This window comes from Polypterus senegalus, chromosome 13, assembly GCF_016835505.1.
Source record: "Polypterus senegalus isolate Bchr_013 chromosome 13, ASM1683550v1, whole genome shotgun sequence".
Classification (NCBI taxonomy): Eukaryota; Metazoa; Chordata; class Cladistia; order Polypteriformes; family Polypteridae; genus Polypterus; species Polypterus senegalus.
The window spans coordinates 6,258,672-6,283,998 of record NC_053166.1 but is presented as its reverse complement, the minus strand read 5'-3'; the positions used below and the strand labels follow the sequence as shown (position 1 = coordinate 6,283,998).

The window sequence follows — 25,327 nt, the reverse complement described above, 5'->3', positions numbered from 1 at the left end:
AGTCTCGTGCTGTCTATTGGTGCAAAGGATTGTCAATCAGTATACGAACAGGCACTATGACCTTCATGTGAGCGGCAAAGAAGTGCTTCCCTTGTTTGCGATTGGCCGGAGCGCCTGTTTCCGCGGGTCAACGTAGCTAGGAGCAGCGCTCCATTGGATAAGAGTAAAGTCTTTCTGGTTTTGGATTGGTGAAGACGTGCGTCATTTTACTTTCTGTAGGTCCTGCCCGAAAACTGCAAACAAAAGGAGACGACGCTTACTAAATTTAAATGATCGTGGTCACGTTTTAAGCTTTGGATAATAATTGTTTCAGAATTGATTATGGAATAATATCGATATGTTAGGAAACTGAGTTGATAACGCGTTTTTTGTAACACTTTGGAATTCAGTCATGTCTGAACATAAATACTGTACTCATTTTCTCCTGTTTCAATCCCGTGCACCGCCCGCGAATATATCAGGTTCTCAAAGTGCACGGTTCTAAATGTGATTGCTTCTCTCCCACAGTTTTGCACGTTTTAGTTCTAATATTCAACACGGACTTTCTAAAATGCATTAACTTTCTATAACAATGTCGACAGTTTCAGATTTCTGTTGCATTTTGAATACTGAGAGCAGTAATAAATTGCTAATAGTATAATATTCTCTTAACTTCTTTAAACAGCTATTTCATCAAAATGATTTTATAGGGTGGTCCAGATCTAATTATGCAATTTTCATTACTTTATAATCTATTAAGTTTATTACATAGAAAATCACCCGAAAAATCCCGGACCATCATAAAGTGTGCGAACTGACGACGTGAAGAATCGTCTTCGCGCCGAACTGGAATCGTCCCCACATAATCAAAGTCATCCAGACGAATTAGATCTGGACCACCCTGTACATTATATGGTCAAGTAATGGGACGCCTGAGCATTACACCAACCAGGATCATGGCATTGCATTCAAATCCATAGACTTTTAATGTGGAGTTGCATCCCTCCACCTTTGCAGCTTCCACTCTTCTTGGAGGACTTTTAGCAAGATTTTGGAGTGTTTCTGTGGGACTTTGTGCCTTTTTATTCTGAGTGAGTCCAGGCACTGATGTTGGATGAGAAGGCCTGGCTTGTATTCTCCATTCCAGTTTATCCCAAAAGGTGTTTGATTGGGTTGAGCTCAGGGCTCTGTGCAGGCCAGTCAAGTTCTAACTCACCAAACTCATCCAACCATGTCTTTATGGACCTTGCTTTGTGTACTGGGGCACAGTCATGCTCTATGGCACGGGTGTCGAACTCTGGTCCTGGAAGGCCGCAGTGGCTGCAGGTTTTCATTCTAACCATCTTCTTCATTAGTGATCAGTTTTTGCTGCTAATGAACTTCTTTTGCCTTCATTTTAATTAACTTGACTCTGTCCCCTTTTTGTTGTTTCTTTTTTCCTTAATTAGCAGCCAAATAATAATAATGAGAAACAAAACAAGCTGCCACCTGACCAGCTCACCTGTGCCCATCACACAATGTCTGAAAATAAAGAAAGGTGAAGGTCTCAGTAAGGTTGGTCTCTCAGGTCACCAAAACATTTTGACGGCGCCGTGGCAGAATGAGAGCAGCAAGAAGCCATGGAATTAAATAACGAGTGTAATTAACAGCAAGAATCGGCTTCTCATTAAGAAAGTGATTGGAGTGAAATTGGTTGGAGTTTGCAGCCCCAATTTAGCTGGTCATCTGTTGGCTTGTTTCATGTCTCGTGTCTGTTTGGCTGTCATTTAATGAAGAAAAGAATCAATTAAGAGAACTGAATCAGTAAAACAGAGCTATTAAAATGAAGGGAAAAATAAATGAATTAGCAGTGAAAACTGGTCACTGATTAGGAAAAGGGTTAGAATGAAAACCTGCAGCCACTGTGGCCCTCCAGGCCCGGAGTTCGACACCCCTGCTCTATGGCGTAGCAATGGAATGTGCAAAGCACAAGGGCCTACGAGATTGGGGGGTCCACTCGTGGTGGTATATATTTTTTTTTTTAAATTGTAATAACTAAAACAGCAGTTTCATGGTCTTGATGCAGTGGCTTCAGTGTTCATTGTCTTGTTTCCATCAACTCTGACCTCGATGGCTGATGATGAATTGTATGCTGCTGCCGATCTTCTCGTTGATCACTATAGCACTGACATTTCACCGGCGTTTTCCGATCATTTGTTGTCAATTCCAGATGTTCTCAGTCCATCCTGTTAACCAAGTCAGCTGTTTTCGGAGTAGCTGAACTGTTGCTGATAGGTCACTGTGCACCGTCGTCTACTTTCAGTGATGTTTGCCTGGCTCACATGTTACTGCTGACTACGCCAGTGACTGTTGCTGTGTGTGAACAATCGTCCTCCAAGTTAAAACTCATCAGAAATGACCTCAGAATCACCAGGTCGCAAGACAAGACTGTGGCTTGGCTGTACTCTCAATCGTAAATGAGCGTGCCAGGCAACTTGACGAGTCAAACATTGTTGAGACTTTTGCGTTACAGAAGGCACACAAGCGTCTATTTGAAGGTACTAATGATATTAGAAGTAATATGATTTGTGACTTGTCAGTCAGTTCCACTTTTGTAAGCTTTAACAGTTTAGCACATGAGTAATCTGTTTTATTGTGTACCTTAGTATGGCTTACTGTGCATTAGTGTCATTACTGGGAGGATTTAAAATTAAAACACAAACAAGACAAGACAAAAAAGTAGCAGCAATATTAACGTGTAGTTAGCAATATGAACATTGATGCAATGTATGGTATTATGCCATCTAGATACATATAGTCAATAAATATGTAATATAAAAATAATAGATATAGATAATACAAAAGTGATCAGTGTATGATGATAGTTGTTTAAGATGTGTAAACAATGACAGGTCAGAATGTTTCACAGCACAAGGATATCAAGAGTCTCAAATCCTTCAAGGTCAGTCTGAGATCTTCAGTTCTTCTCTACCTGCACACTCGTCTTCATAGTAAAGTGTCCTGCATGTATAAAAGTTCAGTTTCTAGAGGTGGTTGAGGACGTGTGGAAGACCCCAGGGGGCAGCATAGTGTTAAGGAGTTTGGCAGCTTGGGGGTCAAAACTCTCCTGCAGCCTGGCAGATCTGGCTGTGATGCTGCAGTGTCTTCTCTTGGATGGCAGAAGTGTGTAAAGTTCATGTGAGGGGTGTAAGGGGTCCTGCACAGGCCTTGCGGACACTGCGTTTGTAAAATATGTCCTGTAGTGAAGGGAGAGGCACCCCAATAATGTTCTCTGCTGTCTTCACTATCCTTTGTGGTCAGATATTTTGCAGTTGCCATACCAGACAGTGATGCCGCTGGTCAGGACGCTCTCAATGGTGCCTCTGAAGGACATGGTGAGGATGGAAGGGGGAAGACTTGCTCGCTTCAGCCGCCTCAGGAAGTGTTGTAGTCTCTGCTGGGCTTTCTTGATTAGTGATGAGGTGTTATGCGTCCACATAAGTTTCTCAGTTATGTGCACACCGAGGAGCTTGGTACTCCTAAAAGTCTCCACATCTGAACCGTTGATGCTGAGTGGGATGTGGCCTGGATGTGATTTTCTGAAGTCCACGATTATCTCTTTTGTCTTGTCGACATTGAGAGATAGATTGTTGTCTTCACACCATGCGGACAGCCATTCCACCTCATCTCTGTATGCTGTTTCATCATCTCTGCTTATCAGTCCCAGCACTGTCGTATCATCCACAGACTTGATGATGTGGTTGGTGTTGTGTATAGCTGTGCAGTCATGAGTCAGCAGAGTGAAGAGCAGAGGACTAAGCACACAGCCCTGCGGCGCTCCAGTGCTTAGTGTGATGATGCTGGAGGTGTTGCAGAACGGCCCATTTTGTTTCACAAATACAGTGGAACCTCTAGATACGATCACCTCCGTATACGAGAAATTCAAGATAAGATGAAAGTATGAGCGAAAAATTCGGATCTAAATATGAGCATTGGCTCCCGTAAACGAGCCACGAGCCAGGCTGTGGTTATGCGTGACGCGTTTTCCGATCCGCCTCGACTCGGGGATTCACCCAAGCTGACTCAGTGTTCCTTGTTCTCCCGTAGCGTGAGGATCTACGCATTTGTGCGCTTGTGATTTCATTGTTTTGCTGTAGCAGTTTGCTGTATAAGCGTATCCAAAAATATCACGGACATGCAGACGGAGAATAGGAGACGATTGCCCTCAAGAGGAGAGAGGGAGGGAGGGAGGGAGAGAGGCGCGCGAGCGAGATAAGGAGAGAGAGAGACGCGTGCGCGAGTGAGAGAGATAAGGAGAGAGATGCGCACGAGAGAGAAGAACCATCAGCTCAGTTATGCTCACATGACGCTCAGCAGACAAAGTGCATCCATACTACTTGTATTGCAAGACATCGCTCGTTTTATCAAGTCAAAATGAATTTAAAAATTTAGCTCATCCTGCAAAACACTCGTAAACCAAGTTACTTGCAAAAAGAGGTTCCACTTGTATATATTATTTATCAGTGTTATTTGTTAGGAAAATTGATTTTTATGTTGATATTTTTGGGGGTGCGGAACGGATTAACTGGATTTCCATTATTTTCAATGGGGAAGTTTGTTCTAGATACGAGAAATTCGCTATACAAGCTCAGTGCTGGAACGAATTAAACTCGTATCTCAAGGTTCCACTGTATTTGTAAATGGAGACAGCATGGCCAGCGCCTTGATTTTATACCCCACCTGTGGCAATGGATCTGATTGAAACATCTGAATCCAATAATTAAGAGGTGCGTCCCAATACTTTTGTCCATGTAGTGTTTATTAATCTGACACATAAAAGTGTGTTTTAAAGTGATGTGTTTGTTACACATTGTGACAGATAGAGGGTGCTATCGTCCTCTTGAACCTTCAGACTATACGCCAGACACCAGATAAAAGTCCAATAATTTGACTTTTCATTAATTAACAGTGCACAAAGCACCCTCCTCTCCACAATACTCATGCAATTCTCCACAATACAATAATCAATAAACCAATCCTCCACTCCCAGACGCGTTGCCACCCTGCCACCTAGCTCAGCTCGCCGTCTGGGATTTCCCCTCGTCCTTTTATATTGCCTGAGCCGGAAGTGTTTCCAATCCTTCACTCCATGTGACTTCCTATCACTTCCAGGTCAGATAAAAAGTCCTCTTCTTCATCCCAGAAGTACGTCATTTCCCCTGTCGCTGTGACTAAGACATACTTCCGGGTTATAGGGCACAAATGACTCTCTGGGCCTCCCTGCAGCGTCCTCTAGGGGCCCCTGTGGTATCCAGCAGGTCTGTGGATAAAAACTCCAATGTCCAGAATTCCCTGCTGGCATTCGGGGCACCTCCATGCTGCAGGGAGAGCTCCACCTGGCGGCCTGGAGGTATTGGCCGGGATGACTGGCAGGCCATAGTCCACAACGTTTTAATAATTCTGTAGCACCTACTGCCAGAATGGATCCTTTTACTCTTTATATGCTTCTTTGAGGTGGCTCACTGTCCATAAAAGCTCTGCTCTCCTTTTCTGCTCAAGATGGAATTCTGTTTGCAACATTCAGAGCTGTCAGTTAGAATTATAGCCTAAAGTATCCAAAAATTACCCCAAAAGTAGCCCAGTTGCAATGGACAGGAACATCTTGCCATTTGACACATTACAACAACAACAACAACATTTATTTATATAGCACATTTTCATACAAACAGTAGCTCAAAGTGCTTTACATATTAAAGAATAGAAAAATGAAAGACACAGTTATAAAACAAAATAAATCAACATTAACATCGAATAAGAGTAAGGTTCAATGGCCAGAGGGGACAGAAAAAACAAAAAAACTCCAGACGGCTGGAGAAAAAATAAAATCTGTAGGGATTCCAGACCATGAGACCGCCCAGTCCCCTCTGGGCATTCTACCTAACATTAGAATAATCTGGACAAGAACAGGCCACTCAGTCCAACAATGCTCGTCAGTCCCATTCACTTGTTTCTTCCAAAATAACATGACATTTTGAAGGTCCCTAAAGTCCTACTGTCCACCACACTACTTCATACATGGTCTCCAGTTCTCTTTGTAAGGAAAAACTTCCTAATGTTTGTGCAAAATTTACTCTCAAGTTTTCAACTTTGTCCCAATGTTCTTGATGAACTCATTTTAAAGTCACCGCCTGGAGCTATCTAATTCCCTTAATAATTTTCAACACTTCAGTCAGGTCTCCTCTTAATCTTCTTTTGCTTAAACCGGAAAGGCTCAACTCTTTTAATCTTTCCTCAAAACTCATCCCATGTAGTCCTGGAGTCAGCCTAGTTGCACTTTTTCCAGTGCTGCTATGTCCATTTTGTAGCCTGGAGACCAAAACTGCACCCAAGACTCCAGATGAGGCCTACCAGTCTGTTATAAAGCTTGACCAGAACCTCCTGTGACTTGTACTCCACACAACAGGGCACTATATAACCTGACATTCTGTTAGCCTTCTTCATTGGTTCTGTCCACTGTCTTAATATATTCACTAACCAGTCCACTAGGACTTCTAAGTCCTTCTCATTAGGTTAAGTTTCAGATCCCCCGCTGTGTATTTAGACCTCACATTTTCACTTCCAATGAGTAATACTGTACATTAACTGACATTAAATTTCATCGTCCACTCCATAATTAATTGAGAGGAGACACGTTAGTCAACACCAGGGAAGTGTTTGTTTACCTCTGGCTTTAAGCTCTTTTGAGAAAACGCGGCCATTAGCTCTTAAACTGGACCGCATGTGACGGGAGTCCAAACCACACAAGCCCTACATGGTCTACTCCTGCTGGTGCAACGAAACTGCCAGACACGTATAGTTAGGTTCCCTTTAATGTAGGTGTGAAAGAAAATGTAACTGCTTGCAAGCTGCTAAGGATTAAACGCTGTTTTATTATAACGGCAGGTTATTCATACAGGCATCTGTCATAAGATACGGTGAAGTAAGCTGAACTTGGGTAACTTCCTTTTTTAGGAACGCGTCTGTTAGACACAAGAAAGATGACCTTTCCTTCTTTGGGGACCCTCTTGACATGTATACAAAAAAGAAACGGTTGGCCAAACTGATGAAATGCTTAGATGCTGTTTCATAAGTAAGGGGGTGGGAGGAAAATGAATATTAAAAGCCAATTGAAACTGGACAACTTTGCTCTTCTGCTTTGCAAAGTATGAGCCCATGTACTCATCTGTGACTGAATAAAGACCGGTTGATTGAACTATTCCTGTCTTCTTCAGGGGATTACTTCCACACAGGCATGAATGGCTTCAAAATGAAACCAAACCAGTCATCCCCGTTGTTTCGTGGGCAATTCCAGCATTCATAAAATAGCAATGGAGACGAACGTTTCAAGTCTTTTCAGCTTCTGTAATCGGCTTCACAGTTTAAACTCCGCACCTAATTGAGAGGAGGCATGTTGGTCAGCACCGGGAATGTGTTTGTTTACCTTTGGCTTTAAGCTCTTTTGAGGAAACGCGACCACTAACTCTCTAGAGATACGCGACTGGCAGTTTCGTTGCACCAGCAGGAGTAGAGCATTTAGGGATGGTGTGGCTTTGGACTCTCGTCAAAGGCGGTCCAGTTTAGGAGGTAATGGTCACGTTTCCTCAAAAGTGCTTAAAGCCAAAGGTTAACAAACACATTCCCATTTTTGTACTTGTGGTGACATATCTGAGAGGGGTTGGTTAATAAATCTACCTTTATTTGAACCCGGGACTGTGCTTGTGTGTTCGTGTCGGGGTTTGGGCTTGCCGCCACCCGGGTTTCCATCACAATGAAGTATAAAAAAAAACAAAGACATCTAAGGGAAACGTGTGGAAGATGATTTTTACAGCATGGATGCCAGGGGCATATGGAAAAACATTCAAGCTATTACTGACCACAAAGTCAGCCCAGAGTCCCCCCAACAGTGACATCACACTGGCCAATGATCTCAACACATTTCTTGTCTGCTTTGAATCCAGCAACCAAACTCCACCTGTAATGATCGTAGCCACAGAGGATGCTGAGTCTCCCACCTTCAGACTGAGCACGTATGATGTATGGCGCACGCTGTAGAGGGTCAATCCACGTAAAGCTGCTGGACTGGATGGAGGTTCAGGACGGGTGCTTAGACACCTGCCAAGGTAATTATGAATATATTTTATCTTTCTTTGATGTTGGAAATGGTCCCTGCATGGCTTAAGTCAACCATTATCGTGCCAGTGCCGAAGAAAACCAATGTCAATAATATGAATGACTATTGTCCATTCACTGTAACACAGATAATTATGGAGTGCTTTGAAAAACTGATTCTTACATTAAAGCCAACATCTCCACCACCCTGGACTCAATAGTTTGCTTACAGAGTTAACAGATCTACAGAGGATGCCATCTCTCCAGCTCTGCAATAAACAGCACTGACTCATCTGGAGCAGGAGACCCCAACTCAGGTCCTGGAGGGCCATGGTGGCTGCAGGTTTTCGTTCTAAGCCTTTTCTTAATTAGTGACCTGTTTTTGTTGCTAATTAACTCCTTTTCCATTCATTTCAATGAATTGAATGATTGTTGGGTGGCACGGTGGCGCACTGGGCAGCGCTGCTGCCTCGCAGTAAGGAGACCTGGGTTTGCTTCTCGTGTGGAGTTTGCATGTTCTCCCTGTGTCTGCGTGGGTTTCCTCCCACAGTCCAAAGATATGTAGGTTAGGTGCATTGGCGATCCTAAATTGTCCCGTGTGTGTGCTTGGTGTGTGTGTGTGCCCTGTGGTGGGCTGGTGCCCTGCCCGGGGTTTGTTTTCCTGCCTTGCGCCCTGTGTTAGCTGGGATTGGCTCCAGCAGACCCCCGTGGCCGTATAGTTGGGAGATGGATGGATGGTTGACTGATTGTAATCTGTGTCCCATATTGGCACACAGCCAATTTGAGGGAGCCAAGATTCTGGCTGGGTTGTAGGGGATCAAATACTTACTTAAATATTAAAAAAAAATAATAATAATTCAAATTAAGGTATTTCATGGATTCAAAGGTAAAATTGTATCATTTCTGACGTATTTCTCTCTATGGCGCCACTGAGATGCTGTGGGCATAATAATAATAATAATATAAAAATAATAATAATACATATCGATAACAATTTACAATTTGTGTGCACATTTTCATTAAAATGTCCCCTGAATTTAATTAATTCACGCAGCAGCGCTCTGCATAGCCCTGCTGCGCTTGTGTGTTATGTACTAAAATAAAGCAGAAGAACTGCCAATTGTTCTTTGACAAAGGTAATTCAGTACTGGCCCACATGGCATCACAGTTTTCATGACTAAAGAATTGTCAAAAGCAATGCACCACAACGAGCGCCGTAACATCACTTTGACGACTCTCTGTAATGTTTAACAATAACAACATTTAGTTCTAGAGCACATTTTCATACAAAAGATGGAGCTCAAAGTGCTTTACAGGATGATAAAAGAGAAAAAAGACAAAATATAAAAAATAAAATTAGGCAACACTAATTAACATAGAATAAAAAGTAAGGCAGACCCCTGTGACCCTGTAGTTAGGATATAGTGGGTTGGATATTGGATGGATGGTTAAAAAGTAAGGTCCAATGGTCAAGGAGGACAGACAAAAAAAAAACTCCAGATGGCTGGAGAAAAAAAAAAAAACAAAATCTGCAGGGGTCCCAGACCACGAGACCACCCACCCGGCCCCAACTTGGTATTCTACCTGACATAAATGACCTCAATCAGTCCTCATGGTATTCAGGGTTCAGATGGAAGAACTTGATGATGACGGTCATGTGGACTTCTGGCCTTCAATCCATCAATGGAGGGACATCACAGGGCTTTGATCGGGTGGTGAGGGCACAGAGCGCCACCACAGAAAACCGGAAAAAGAACAGCAGAGAAAGTAGGGGTTAGTAAGGATTACGGAGCCACCATGAATTATATCAATCAATCAATCAATCAACATTTATTTATATAGCACATATTCATACAAAAAAATGTAGCTCAAAGTGCTTTACAAAATGAATAGAAAAATAGAAGACACAATAAAAGATAAACATAAGTCAACATTAATTAACATAGAATAAGTAAGGTCTGATGGCCAGGGTGGACAGAAAAACAAAAAAAAACTCCAAAAGCTGGAGAAAAAAAATAAAAACTGTAGGGGTTCCAGACCACGAGACCGCCAGTCCCCTCTGGGCAATCTACCTAACATAAGTCAAACAGTCCTCTTTGTATTTAGGGTTCTCATGGAAGGACTTGATGATGATGATTATAATTAAATGCATATACAGAATATCAGGATTAAACTAAAATGAAGCTATGAGAGAGCCATGTTAAAATAGTACGTTTTTAGCAGTTTTTTTAAAGTGCTCCACCGTATCAGCCTGGCAAATTTCTATCGGTAAACTCATATTCCAGATTTTAGGTGCATAACAGCAGAAGGCCGCCTCACCATCTTTGTTGAATTTAGCTCTTGGAATTCTAAGCAGAAACTCGTTTGAAGATCTAAGGTTCTTTAAGATTTTTAAGATGATTGATGAGCAAGGATGCCAAACAAAACTCAACCTCAATCCAAAACACTCTCCAGGATACAAGGCTGAAGTTGGCTACTTCTTCTGGTTTATGTTCCACCTTAAATTCCGTTTAGGATAACAGCAACTTTACTAATGGACTGCACTGCATACTGCGGCATAGGGGACGTTGACAAAAACGGCTGCAAAATGAATGTTACCGATTAGTGAACCACAGGGGACAACTTTAGAGATTAATTCTAATGAACTGGGCCGAGTAAAAATAAATAAATAAGGTCCTGAGGCGGCTCCATATGCTTTGTGTACATCTGTCGGTACCCATGTAGTCTGCCGGCACCTTTCAAACTAAAACCAACCAGCAATAAAGTGAATAACTTAGTCGGTGTTGGGATAGCGTCGTCGGTAGAGCCAGTTAGCCCCACGAATCCTATGCAGCTGCCACATGCTCACAGTGGCGCCACGTAAGGCAAGTTCAGTGCTGTCATAACTCATTCCCAAGCCGAAAAAATAGCCGCAGCGTGGGGTCTTTTATGCATTTGATTGTCTGGATACAGCAAGTGCAGCAAGGCTACGCAGTGCGCAGGCGCATGAATTAACCACATCGCGGGAACATTTAAGACACACGCGCGAACTGTACATCACTCCTAAAATTTTCTTTTTACTATTATTATTTTTCTCTTCGGAGTTCCGCATATCTCATTATAAATGAAGTGCGCACGCATTTATTTCTTCCATCGATCTGAGGTACCACGCAGTCTTCTCCACTGTGACTGTCTTCATTCTTTGTCAATAAAGATTGTTGATAACAGACGCCCTTCTCGTTCGCGTCGCGTACTGTGACGTCACCGTATGTCTGCGTGACGATGTGTGAAGATGGCGGTGTGATGTTTATGTAGTTGCTGCCATCCAAATTTGGTGCCGTGCTTATTTTGTCGAAACTCTTAGTTCTATATCACCTGATAATTAAGGACAATAATCTTCCGTAGAAGATACAAGTTTACTTACAGTTCGTTGGTAAGTCTCCCGTCTAATTAGGAGTCAGTGTCGGTCATCTGATGCTGGCGTTTTACCGTCGTTGTGGAGGTAAATGAAAGCTGTGTTTGTCTTCTTGGATGTTGACTTACAACCACTGTGTGGTTACATGACAATGGCGATTTCGATAAAGTTGATGATGATGATGATGATAATAATAATGATAAAAGTGGTGGTAATAATAGTAGAGGTTGCTTAACCCTTGTCAGACCAGAGGTTTAGTTTAAGGAAGTACAATTTTACTTAAAGGTTTGACTGTAATACCATGGTGATATCAGTTATTGGAAGGATTTTTCTCATTTTAAATTATTATAATCACGGAGCTTGTTTGTCTCGAGAAGTAATTTACTTCCCTTGTGACATGTTTTATGGTCCAGAGATTGTATTACTTTGAAATCGGAGATGTTGCAGACTACGTAGTTCACCCAAACGCCTCCGTTTGTCCCACAATTGTGTTGCACGTCAAGCAGGCAATTTAGTATTTGAGTTATTTGTGAAGACAGGTGTGTCTATGCAGAAATGCGCCCCCTAGTCCGAGCTCAGGTATCTGACGGGGCGTCCAGCGTTTTTAGTCCTTTGCTGTATTCACTGACAAACAGGACCTTGGGGCCTCGCGCAGCTTCAATTTCACGGTCCACTGTGCTGAAACATCACCGCCGTATTTGTGATCTCTAGTAGTGACGAGGCGGCCCACCAAAGTTAGCATAAGCTCAGTACTGTATTCTCGATTAGTGTGTTTGAAGTCTTCGTTTTGCAAAGAATGGGAAGCAGCTCACGAAGATATCCGAGTGTCCTCGTATAATAATTGCGCACTTTCCAGCAGTGGCATCACTGGGGTTGTTGTCACCCAGTGGACACCCGTACGCCCCCGAGTGATTGAGCTCATTATCGGAGATCTGATCATAATTTAAACAGTGCAGCGCGCAGACACCTGGCCGCCCAGTGTAGTGTCTATTAATGGTGTGTGGACACTTCATTGGCAATGGGCCCACCTTGATGAATTAAGCTTGCGGTCAACTGTTCCACTCATTGAGCGTTAGGGAGGATTGCGTTTCCCCCCTTGCCCGCAGTCTCATCTTTTCATTGAGCTCTTTGTCCCACTTGGTGCTTTAAGCCCAATACACTGCACAAAAATGTACAGACAGTCCTCTTGGTGTCGCTTCCTCTGGTGGTGTCACCTGGTGTGGTCCGCACCCCTCTAGTGACCTCCCTGCTTTCCCCTTATAAAACACGTGATCTCTTTGTAGGCATGCCACCCAATCCTTAATGAAGGCGTCAGTGATAAATGACATCATGTGTAGGTTCAACCAAAGTGATGAACTGAAAAAGAAACCGATGTGTAGAGGAATACAACCAGGCAAAGGACAGCCATAGTAAAAAGGGGGTAGTTATGGGAGATGTGGCAATTTACACCACGGTAAGGGTAAGCATAGTGACAAAACAATATTTATTTATATAGCACATTTTCATACAAATAATGTACCTCAATGTGCTTTACATGATGAAGAAAGTAAGAAATAAACCGGAGAACACTAATTAACATAGAATGAAAGTAAGGTTCGATGGCCAGGGAGGACAGAAAAAATAAAAAAACTCCAGGCGGCTGGAGAAAAATAAAATCTGCTGGGGTTCCAGGCCACGAGACCCCCCAGCCCCCTCTAGGCATTCTGCCTAACATAAATGATCAGTCCTCAATGTATTCAGGGTTCTCATGGAAGGACTTGACGATGACGGTCATGTGGACTTCTGGGGCCTCCTTTATAAACGGTGCATATGCACAGAAATGTTGCGTAAGATCGTTTCCACGTTCAAATCACGATGTATAAAACCTAAACTTGGCGTAAAGCCACGCACATTTCCACAGTACCTCACACCCTGTCGTACGCAAGGTTTTGCAGACTGGCGGCACCCAGCGTCAAAGCAGTGCTACTGTTCCTGTGTGGTTTATCTTTCTTTTTCAGACCCACATCCCTGACACGGCTTCATAAGTAGACTGAAATTAACCACATATTGTTAATTAATTTAAGGCATCTGATTGTAATTAACCAGTAACAATATAATGGTCCACAGAATGGACAAAGTATTCCAAATACCGTAACTGCTTTAGCATTGTTACTCTCCCTGCACCTTCATTTTCTTCTTTCAGCTGCTCCCGTTAGGTGTTGCCACAGCGGATCGTCTTTTTCTATATTACTCTCACTGCACCACTCGGAGAAGCTGATCGGAAAGAGAATTATTCGTATACAGCATCAAGCACACGCTGCCTCAGCCATGCTGTCTATTGAACTGCACTCACACGACAAACGCTTCAAAGCCTTTCCTGTACGGACCTCGCAGTTCATAAAGAGTTTCATCCCAAGAGCTCTAAACGCACTCCATCAGTCCATCAAGTGCTCCTTGTAGAATTGTTAGGACTTATAAGTACAATCACCTCACTGTAAACTTGTGATACAGTTATAATATTACACAGCCCGCGTCTCTTTAAAAAGTGCGTATTTACATATGATGACGAGATCATTTTAAAGATGAAATACAGCAAAATATGTTGATTATACAGATAAAACTTTAACTTCATTTAAATAATGTGTATTGTTAATAATTAAAGGACACGGTGTCGCTACGATAGCAAGGATCTGGCGCTCCGCTCACGGATTGTTCCTTCCTTGCACTGTATGCTTCACTGGGACTGGCGTGAAGGGTAAAATAATTAAACAGGTACTACGAAGATATTTCAGTGTTCCTTAAAAGTTTTGAAGAATTGGCGTTCTAAGCTTACAGATGGCTTAACGTCTGTTACAGAGCTGATTGTGTGGCGATTGGGTATTTGGAGAAAGAAAGGTAAGGAAAGGAATTGGGGGTTAGTACGTTTGGAAGAGACAGGACTGCTACAATAAATTCATTGAAAGTCGCGCACAGTCACTGCATCACCGTGTTCCCATGTTTAATAACATGCTTTAATTCTTTTCATCATGAAAATGATATCAAGTATACATCTCAGTAATTTAATTATTCAGAGAACTGTAATATCACAAATGTAATGGATTCTGCGTCCTGGAACCCGGAAGCACGTAGTGATTCACACACACAGAGCATATAGAAGAACAAATACAAAACAAAGCGTTTAATGTGCTACTTTAGTTACGATGGGATTTGAGAAACTAGTAAATTAAACGATTTTAAGATGAAGTTTGTGATGTTCTACTTTAATGATAAATAAACGATGTGATTAAAGTGGAAATTTCGTGCTTTTTTCTCCACTGTGTGGCTCTTTTGTTTTCTCTGTACCCTAATGAGCTTTAATATGAAACTCAGACGGTGGGCCTTTTCATGGAGACTTTGATATGTGACAACTTCTTTTTTATTTCGGGCACTTTGCGACTTAACTTAACTTGAGCTTTCGAGTTTCTCTGACATTCCATGTCACTCAATCAACTTCTCTTTGTTGTTTTCCCACAGTTTAAATCAACAAATAGTACGTTTTTTCTTTGCCTCCACTTGGTATTCACTGAAATTCTATTTTCCCCCGTGCTTTTCCCATTGCCTTTTCACAGAACGCTGAGCTTAAGGGCTATTTATGTTGATTTGCAAATTCACACAGGTGTAATTCTGGGAGGAGTTGGGGCGGGACAGCAGGCGCATGCACGTGCGTTACATTTCATGCTGACCGGGATTTATGGAGCGGAAGAACATCGAAGATGGCGAACGCACAGATTCCTGCATCTAGATTTTTCTTTCGGCTTTTGTGCTTACGTCATGTTATAGTGCGAATTCTACGCACGGCGTTATGCATGAGGCCCCTGGCCTTTAATCCATCAATGTAGGGACATCATGATGCTTTGATTAGGTGGTGGTGACGCAGATCGCCACACCAGAAAAAAACGAAAAAAGAACAGAAAAGAGAGTAGGGTTCAGTATGGATTTTGGAGCCACTATGAATAGTAATGATAATTAATTGAATATGCAGAGCATCAGGATTAAATTAAAATGAAGTTATGGGAAGGCCATGTTGCAGTAATGTGTTTTCAGCAGTGTTTTAAAGTGCTCCACCATATCAGCCTGGCGAATTCCTACTGGCAGGCTATTCCAGATTTTAGGTGCATAACAGCAGAAGGCCGCCTGCCCGCCTCACCACTTCTTTTAAGTTTTGTTCTTGGAATTCTAAGCAGACACTCATTTGAGGATCTAAGGTTACAATTTGGAATATAAAATGTCAGACATTCTGATATATAAGATGGAGCGAGATTATTTAAGGCTTTGTAAACCATAAGCAGTATTTTAAAGTCAATTCTGAATGACACAGGTGAGCAGTGTAGTGACATCAAAACTGGAGAAATGTGCTCGGATTTTCTTTTCCCAGTTAGGATTCTAGCAGCTGCATTCTGCAGTTGTTGCAAACGATTGATGTCTTTTTTTGGGTGGTCCTGAGAGGAGTGCGTTACAGTAATCTAATCGACTAAAAACAAAAGTGTGAACTAATTTCTCAGCATCTTTCAATGTTATAAGAGGTCTAACTTTTGTTATATTTCTTAAGTGAAAAAAATGCTGCCTTAGTGATCTGATGAATATGTGATTTAAAATTCAGGTCAGAGTCAACAATTACCCCTAAATTCTTTACCTCTGTCTTGACTTTTAATCCTAATGCATCAAGTTTATTTCTAATAACCTCATTATATCCATTATTGCCAATCACTAAAATTTCAGTTTTCTCTTCATTTAGCTTTAGAAAATTACTAGTCATTCATTCAGAAACACAAGTCAGACATTGTGTTAGTGAATCAAGAGAGTCGGGGTCATCAGGTGCTATTGATAAGTACAGCTGTGTGTCATCAGCATAGCTGTGGTAGCTCACGTTATGCCCCGAGATAATCTGAACTAACAGAAGCATGTAAATAGAAAAGAGTAGCAGACCCAGGATAGCGCCTTGTGGACCACCATATACAATATCAGGGGTCTTTGAAGTATAATTACCACAACTAACAAAGAATTTTCTCCCTGTTAGGTAGGATTCAAACCAGTTGAAGACACTGCCAGAGAGTCCCACCCACTGACTAAGGTGATTTCTAAGAATGTTGTGATCAATGGTATTAAATGCGGCACTCAGATCTAAGAGGATGAGAACAGATAAATGGCCTCTGTCTGCATTTACCACTTTAACGAGTGCAGTTTCTGTGCTGTGATTTGTTCTGAAACCCGACTGAAACTTATCAAGAACAGCAGGTTTACTGAGGTGGTCATTTAGCTGCATAACGACGGCCTTCTGTAGGATTTTACTTAAGAAAGGCAGGCTAAAAATTGGTCCAAGATTTTCAAAAGCAGAGGAGTCAAGGTTATTTTTCTTGAGTAAGGGTTTAACTACAGCAGTCTTAAGACAGTCTGGGAAGACCCCCTTATCTAATGACGAGTTTTCTATGTCAAGAATACCATAAATTAGCACGCCTGATACTTTTTTTGAAAAAAACTTGTTGGTATTGAGTCAAGGACGCAGGTGGAGGGTCTCAGTTGAGAAATAATTTTATGTAAATCAGGTAAATCCATCCTGGTGAAAGAGTTTAATTTGTTTACAATGGAGTACTGGGGCTTAAGATGACGCGCAGTGTGGGGGAGATATACAATATTATTTCTAATGTCATTCATTTTTTGAGTGAAAAATACAGCAATAGCCTCACAAGTTTCACTGGAAGTATTCCGGAGGCATTCCATTGAGCGACCTGGTTTAGCAGACGGTCAATCGTAGAGAAGAAGACTCTGGGATTAGCAGCATTGTTATTTATAATCTTAGAGAAATAACAGCGGAGTGCTGGAGATCAGTAGATGCATGGATGGATGTCTGTAGGTAACCAGGAAACAGTGCAGGTTTGGGCAGGATTTCCACAAATGGAGTTGGTGATTTGATCAAAGTCAATGGCCCTCTCACTGCTGATATGAGCAGGCAGATTCTTAACCATCTTCCAGTACCATCGTGGAGGGGTGTGTGATCTGTCACAATGTCATTCTTCAGCATGACTGTGAGCACAAATCCTCAAAAGAGGGCCATTGGATGGTGTGGCCACCACAGAAACCTTAACTTCATGTCATCACTTCAGGGCCGAACAGACAGACAGACAGACAGACTTCCACGCGTAGACATCTCTCTATTATAATTAAAAAAACCTTGGGACGAGATGTGACATTTTCAGAGACATACTTTCACATCCCGAGAGACGAGACTTTGTAACAAGATATTTAACCATGCTCCGGGCCAGAAATAAAAGACAGGGTGTAGATGACAAAGTAGAATGTTGTAAAGAATTCAAAAACGTTGGCGCGTTACACATGCAGAGCAGGTTAGAGATTATGGAAGTACGAAAATTCGAAAGTCTCAAGAAAATGGTAGTAAAAATGACATTTGTGCAAACAAACGGAAATTATTATTTGGTGAAATAACGGAACAGCAAAAAGAGGTTGAATATATTGTTTGGATTTCAACTTTAAGTCAGAGACTTGTAGATCGTCTAATTCGTGTTGCCATCAGGGAAAAGTAATGTTTATTTCCAATGAAGAGACGTATCTGCAAGAAATGAAAGATTTGTTGTTTGGTGAAAGTGAAATCCACATACGCAAGCGGCAGAGACGCAAAGTGGCTGGCGTGTAGCACAGGCCGGAGGGTTGCTGAGTGACTGGCATTCATGTAAGCACAAAAACTGTGCGGTGGGAGCTTCATGGAATGGGCTTTCATGGCTGAGCAGCTGCATACAAGCCTCACATTACCAAGTCCAAGGGGTTGGGGGGCATCTCCATATTAAAGTCAATGTATTTGAATGCAGTGTCATTAAAGTCCCTGTTGGTGTAAAGATCAGGCATCCCAATAGTTTTTGTCCATATAGTGAGTGTATTTGTGTTAAACATTACGTGTGTCAGCATATGCAAATGTTTTTCTGTAACACAATTTGTTCATTTGGTTTTCTTTCTGCAGAGTGTCCCCTGTCATTACAACATTACAATGATGGCAGAATCTCAGGCTGCTGTCCCAGAGGGGTCTGTGGGATTGGAGGAGCCAAAAAAGATGACCAGAGAAGACTGGCGGAAAAAGAAAGAGTTGGAAGAACAGAGGAAACTGGGTAATGCCCCGGCTGAGGTGGACGAAGAGGGCAAGTGAGTGTCTTGTTTGTTTGTGTTCGTTTTATTCATCTTCATAAAAAGACGAGTGTCTGTCTGTCTCTGTATATCTGTGTGTCTGTCTGGTTGCTAGAGTTAAGAAGAAAAACCTTTAAAAATGGGGAAAACATGTAGCAGAAGGGTTAAAAAAAATTATAAAAATAATAGGCCAGTAAGACCAATTCTCTTCTGTTGTTCAACATTAAACGTTGGCAACAGAAGCATGGTTGTGACTTTCTTGCACCCTCTCAGGCCACATGATTGTAGATTGTACAGTTGATAGCTGCAGTACTAGGGTGTTGTAGCGTGTTAGCCATTATGAATGTAGTGAGAAGTCAAGCAAAATGACACCTTTCATTGGCTAACTAAAAAGATTACAATATGCAGGCTTTTGAGGCAACTCAGGCCGCTAAAATTTGCTAAAATCTCAAGTAAACATTTTGCATTTTATCATTATGGGGTGTTATGTGCAGAATTCTGAGGCAAAAAATTAATTTAATCCATTTTGGAATAAGGCTGTAACATAACAAAATGTGTAAAAAGTGATGTGCTGTGAATACAATCGAGATGCACTGTATAGGGGCCCGTGGCCACCGCCAATGGTTGCCCAGACGACTGAGGAGTCTTGGATGTCAGCACGGAAGTATTACCAGGGACACCAGGAAGTGCTGCAGGAAGCTCATCAGGAGGCAACTGGAGCACATCTGGGTGGGAATAAAAGGGGCCGCCTACCTCCAGTCATCAGCTGGAGTCGGGATGAAGAGGACAGAGCTCAGAGGAGAGGAGTGGAGGCGGTGAAAGAAGGCATTGGAAGGCCCGGACTTCTGGGTGGTTGGTGCTGGGGCACTGTGTGCTGTGCAGGACTTGACAAGTGTAAATACTGTAAATAAAAACGTGTGTTGGACTTAGTGGTGTCTGTCTGTCTGTGTTTGGGCTGAACTTCCACAAAATATATATATCTAATATTTATATAGATAGATCTTATATATAAAGCAGACTGTAACAATCTTGCGGTATTTTTTGTATGTTATGTTGTCATCCAGTTGACACTTGGAATGTTTCTAGTGTGCTCTGTAAAAGCAACCGACAGTTTTCTCATGAAAAATCCGTAGTAGTATTTGTTTGTCGTTTAATGTTGTAGTGTTTGCTGTGTTTGTATGAAAATGTGCTATATAAATAAATGTTGTGGTTGTAGTGGTAATACAATTAAATCAACCTAATAATAATATTAATTTAATTGACTTTTTTTCATGTTGTCAAAAATTCTGCATGTAAAAACTTATCACTACACTACAAAACAAAAATTAATCTGTCAAAAAACATTAAAAGCTTCACTTTTCCTGAGATGGAAAAACTAAAAACATTATATATAGCAAGGCACTGCAGTAAACAATATAAGCACATTAGTGAGTCTTCATTGTTTGTTAATTTATTTTTATTATTTTTAAAGTTGTTCTATTTTTTTTTTTTTTAATTATATTTTTCTCAAAAAGTTAAAAAACCACTTTATTTTCCTCCCGGGCAACACTGGGTATTTCAGCTAGTGATAAGGTGAAAATGGCTGTCATTCTGCCTACACAATATTGGCAGAGTTTTATTTTGCAGTTCTTGTGTTTTTGGCTGTTTTCATTAAAATGCTTTCCTTCTCGTTTTTCCTGTTTTTCAGAGATATCAATCCTCACATTCCACAGTATATATCTTCTGTACCATGGTATATTGACCCTTCCAAAAGACCAACTCTGAAGCACCAGAGACCCCAAGAAGAGAAGGAAAAACAATTCTCGGCTATTGGCGAATGGTATAAAAGAGGAGTGCAGGAGGTAAACTATGACTAGAAATAAGCAAATAGAAACTTCCAGTCGATTTTCACCTCGAGTACAGTGTGTGATTAGGTCTTACATTTGAGAGCTTGTGTTCTGTTCTTTCTCATCTGACACTTCATCTTTATTCTGTCCTTGTGAGCATGCCATGAAGTAGTGTTTCATTTATATCCTACTAGTACAGTTGACTCATAATATCTGTCACATGCTTTATTTTTAATTTTTACTCAGAATTCTGTTGCCACTAAATATCGTAAAGGAGCATGTGAGAATTGTGGATCAATGACACACAAGAAAAAAGATTGCTTAGAGGTAAGTGCTTTGATTTCTTCATGACTGGCTCTTAGGATGAGTTCTAATCTAGGGGTCTTTTTTTATTAATTACTAGGGGGCTTTGCCCCCTGCTCGTTTCGTTCACCAACCCCTGTGCTTGCGCTACATGCTCACCTCTCTGCGGTTCTGCCGCTTGCATATGGGGATGCGGGTGTACAATTTACTGTTTTACATTACAGCAAGTAATTAACAATATTAAAAAAATAGTAATAGTTTGAAAGTAAATTATGTTTCATGTTGAGTTAGAGGTATTCGTTGTGCAATATGATTTTGTTCTGTTCGGCTTTGAAATGAACATGCAAAAACTTTTTAAACTTACACTTTTACTGTAAAACTTCAGTAAAAACAATTTTTTGAATTAAATTTTCGTCAATATCACATTGAATTGTGATTCTGTTTTTTGACTTTCATCGTGACAACGCCACGTATAACAACGTGATTGACTTTCATTTTTTTCTCTCTATTAAATAAAACAACTTTTTTTTGTATGTCTGGCTCTGAGATTTGTTAATTGTCTTTGCAAAAGCTATTCTAACGGGAAACTGTTAGCATTTAAATACAAATATCAAGATCTCCTTTGTTGTCTAATGTTATCCCCTGAGGATGGACTACATTACCTTTCTTGGATTCATCCTTCTTTCTACAATAATTCGGCCGTTGGAAGACCAGATGGTGTTAACGGTTGTAGATATTCTTCGTGATACTGTAAGTTGATGTTTTCATCTTCCACACCATCACCACCAACTGTTTCAGCAAAGTCTATTGATACCCATTTAACCAATTTGCCGTGTAACTAATCGTCATTTTGGCATTAATTCTTTTGACTTCATCATTTTTCTTTGCTATGATTGCCCATGTACTCATTTTTACTGTTGATAACCCTTCGTGATGAAATTCTTCAATAAGATTTGGACATAATACGTTTTCTTTTATTGGGAATTTAAAGTGAGGAAAACGTAAAAATTTATAAGAGAGGTGAGAGGGCCATGTACATGGTTGAATATGGTTGAGAGGAGGGCGTGACTTGAACAAATCTCAAGGCCAGCGTCTCGTCTTGCGGGTCTGGAAATTATCTCTTTGAAAAAGTCTCATCTCAGGAGATATTAGAGAGATATGCTTCTGATTCTCTTTGTATGTGTGCAAATCATCAACTTTAAGAATATTCTTTTCTACTCCTGCGATCCATGACATCCACACCACTAGCTGCTTTAGGAAGGCAAACCATATCAGATGGGGCTCCAGCCATCCTGCACTGCCACTTTTCACCCTTCTCCTTTCTAGGAAGCGTCTGAAGTCCATCTGAACACACACCTCCAGATTCAGCAACAGTTCTTGCCCAACTCCAGTTAGGCTCATGAATAATCAGTAATCTTGTCACCTCCACTGCTGCTACTACTACTGCTGTGTTGCACATGCATTTGCTGTCACTTTTTGCTTTTATCCTATATTTGTTCTGGTACATGGAACCTGCACTTCTACACATGATAATGAAGAATTGAATCTATACTAATTAAAGGCAAAGCCCTCACTGACTGACTCACTCATCACTAATTCTCCAACTTCCTGTGTAGGCAGAAGGCTGAAATTTAGCAGGCTCATTCCTTACAGCTTACTTAGAAAAGTTAAGCAGGTTTCATTTTTCGAAATTCTACGTGTAACAGTCGACAACGTCCACCATGTTAAACTTTTTATTTATGGCCCCATCTTCACGAAATTTGGTAGGCAACTTCCCTGCGCTAACCGAAACCGATATACGTACTTATTTCGGTGGTATGACGCCACTGTCGGCCGCCATATTGAACTTTCCAACAGTCTTTGTTACCTATGGGCCCGTCTTCAAGAAATTTGGTACGCGGGTTCCCAACGCTAACTGAATCCTACTTACGTACATATATATACGTCCATAGCCTGCAGCTCGGTCACCGTGTGAGGTGGCGTTGGGTCCCCCATCCCAACGCCTCCCACGTTGTTGGCTGCCTGCCTATATAAGGCCGTCCGTCACTCCGGTCTCTTCATTCCCTTTCTTGCTTCTCCACGGGATTCACGTCTCCCTGCTGATAACTACAGCCTTTTTATTTAATCCACGGCTTCTCCGCTGTTTTATTGTTCATTTATTACGATTATAGTTATTGTGTAGTTATTTTAGACTTACTTTACATTGTTCAGGTACCCATTTCCTTTATCATTCCAACTGTACCCCCATTAACATGTCTATCGAGGTGATCACCATCGATCAAAGAACTGTCACTTACCGAGTGGTTTCCATGCCCAGAGATGGCACCTGCCTTTTCCATTCTCTGCGTTACATATTGCACGGCCATATCAGGCTCACTCTTGATATCCATTGTGTCTTATGTATTGAATGACTGGACAGGTTCAAGGTGTGGACTGATGACGGTACAGGAGATAATTAGACTACACAGGAGCACTAGAAGAGTGAAATGCTTAAGCCCTTCACCTGTGGATCTGCATGTGAGTTGATGGCTGCCGCTGAATTGTTCAGTTGTCGCTTTCAAGTGTACCGAAATGGCCAAATATTTTACACATTTGGACATCCGCCAATGCCTCTTAAACATCTTAGATTGACAGGTGACGATTTGAGTAGTGGACACTTTGATGTTTATGAATGTTTCAACTCTCAAAAGCTGGATGTGAAGTTATCAATGAAACCGGTTATATGCTTACAACTGCCGAATGTCACTTCAACACAAGTCCTACAAATACTGTCGTAATTGAAACAAACCATGAAACTCAAACCGATTACGACAGCAGCAATCCAAGCTGTGAGATTTGAAACAAGATTACTGTTCACATGGCCGACTGTACGTTACATGCTCAAGAGTAAGCTCAGCGCACAGCTTGGTCATATTACAACCGGAGGGCCGAACTCACAATGTGGCATACAAAGAGATCCTTAACAAATAATTATTGGTATATTTTCCCTCAGTTTAAAAAGGTTTAATTTTCTTCTTAATAAAAATTTTAAGGCAGTACTTCGCCACTGTGAAGCCGCGGGTATTTTGTTAGTCTTGAATAATTACATGTCACTGTGTACAGTCAGAAATGGTCTGCCCTCACACCAAGCAGTCTGGACTTGTATTGCATTCACATCAGAGTTATGCCAAGGTAGCCAGCATGTTCAATTACTTGTTAGGTGTAGGGAATAAAGCAGAAACTTCCATTTTCGTCTTATGCCTTCTGTTTTTGTTTTTCTGTTTCTGTAATTGTGATGCAGAATGTTTACCATATAATGAATACAGTTTGTTGCTTTAAACTTTTCATTTAAGTTCTTTAAATATTTTTCTTTCTGAGCACGTAACAAGATGTAGAAATTTTTGTAATGCAGAAGCGCGTTTCCAGCATCAAGTGTTGGCTCCATGTGTGGCAGTCTGGTGCCGCTAAGATTCACATCATCGATGAGATGGTGATTTATTTATTTTTTTGTTGGAGATACAACCTTGGCCCGACCCACACACACTCACAAGCAGAAACACAAAACCAACGAATGTATACATAATCTATTAAATGAAAATACTCAACAGCGACAATCGGACAAACTTCCCCTTTCCCGTACGGCGATACAGTTGTAACATAACAATGAACCACAACAATAAACACTCACGACAACGTCCAATACAGCAAAAGCAGATTAAATGGTTTGGTGCAAAGATTACAATCCCGAGAACAGCTTCCGTAGTAAATGAGTGAAGCAGTCCTACCAGTAGTCCTGAGCGGCGAGGGGTGAGATTTGCGGGAGCTCTCCTTTTGAAGACGCACAATGATGAATCCACCACTATAAACATGACAGGCAGGCACGAGAAAATCCATTCATCCGAACAGGAAATGATCCAGGGCACAACTGATTTTTCAGACGACACTTTGGACAGGATACACATTAACACCGATCTCCCATTGCTCCGCCAGGCCCCCCTTTTTCAACTTTCCCGCTAGCCTCTTTCATCCCCAGCAGCCCCTACTTCCTTTTCAGTCATCCTATGCGGGTAATCCCTCTTGGACTGCTGGGAAATTGAGTTCTTCCCACAGTAACACTGTTACACATGAATGGACCAGATTCAATGGCTGGAAATACACATTGAAAAAGTCGCTCTTTTTCTGTATTCAGAGCTGGTTCTTCATGAACGTGCTATACATGCATTTACAACACAAAATCGTGTTCTAATGTTAATTGCTTTTAAAAATTAAAAAAAAAAAATTGTTTAGATTTTTTCTGTATTTACTTGAGTGCTCGCTCATACAAGCAAACAGAAAACATATCCTTGCCACAAGAAATACAGTAACAGGAATGTGCGATAAAATGATTATTTTGAGATTTCTTTTGTTGTCACAAACATGTATTGGAATCACGGAAGGCGTGGATAAATATTCAACAGCTGTCTTGGCTTGGAGAGTGAGCACATTTGGGAACATTTTAATCTTTTCCTTTCCTCCATACCCTCCATTTGAAAGTGCCAGAGCAGGCAAGACATTTTTTAAGTTTATAGAA

The 25,327-nt window shown here is 41.3% G+C and overlaps 1 protein-coding gene across 2 annotated transcripts in view; it reads left to right on the top strand.

Annotated features, from left to right (window-relative positions):
- The first annotated feature begins 11,348 nt into the window (after nucleotides 1-11,348).
- The window catches only part of slu7 (SLU7 homolog, splicing factor), a 45,516-nt gene continuing 31,537 nt past the window's right edge, over nucleotides 11,349-25,327 (top strand). Inside the window, exons 1-5 of one of the 2 annotated variants that reach the window (XM_039774243.1) lie at nucleotides 11,349-11,518; nucleotides 16,536-16,589; nucleotides 18,489-18,667; nucleotides 20,337-20,490; nucleotides 20,722-20,802. In XM_039774243.1, coding sequence (XP_039630177.1) covers nucleotides 18,516-18,667; nucleotides 20,337-20,490; nucleotides 20,722-20,802 — 387 coding nt within the window. In that variant the 5' untranslated portion in view covers nucleotides 11,349-11,518; nucleotides 16,536-16,589; nucleotides 18,489-18,515. The remainder of the gene's footprint in view (nucleotides 11,519-16,535; nucleotides 16,590-18,488; nucleotides 18,668-20,336; nucleotides 20,491-20,721; nucleotides 20,803-25,327) is intronic. The other variant, XM_039774242.1, reaches the window with a different exon arrangement.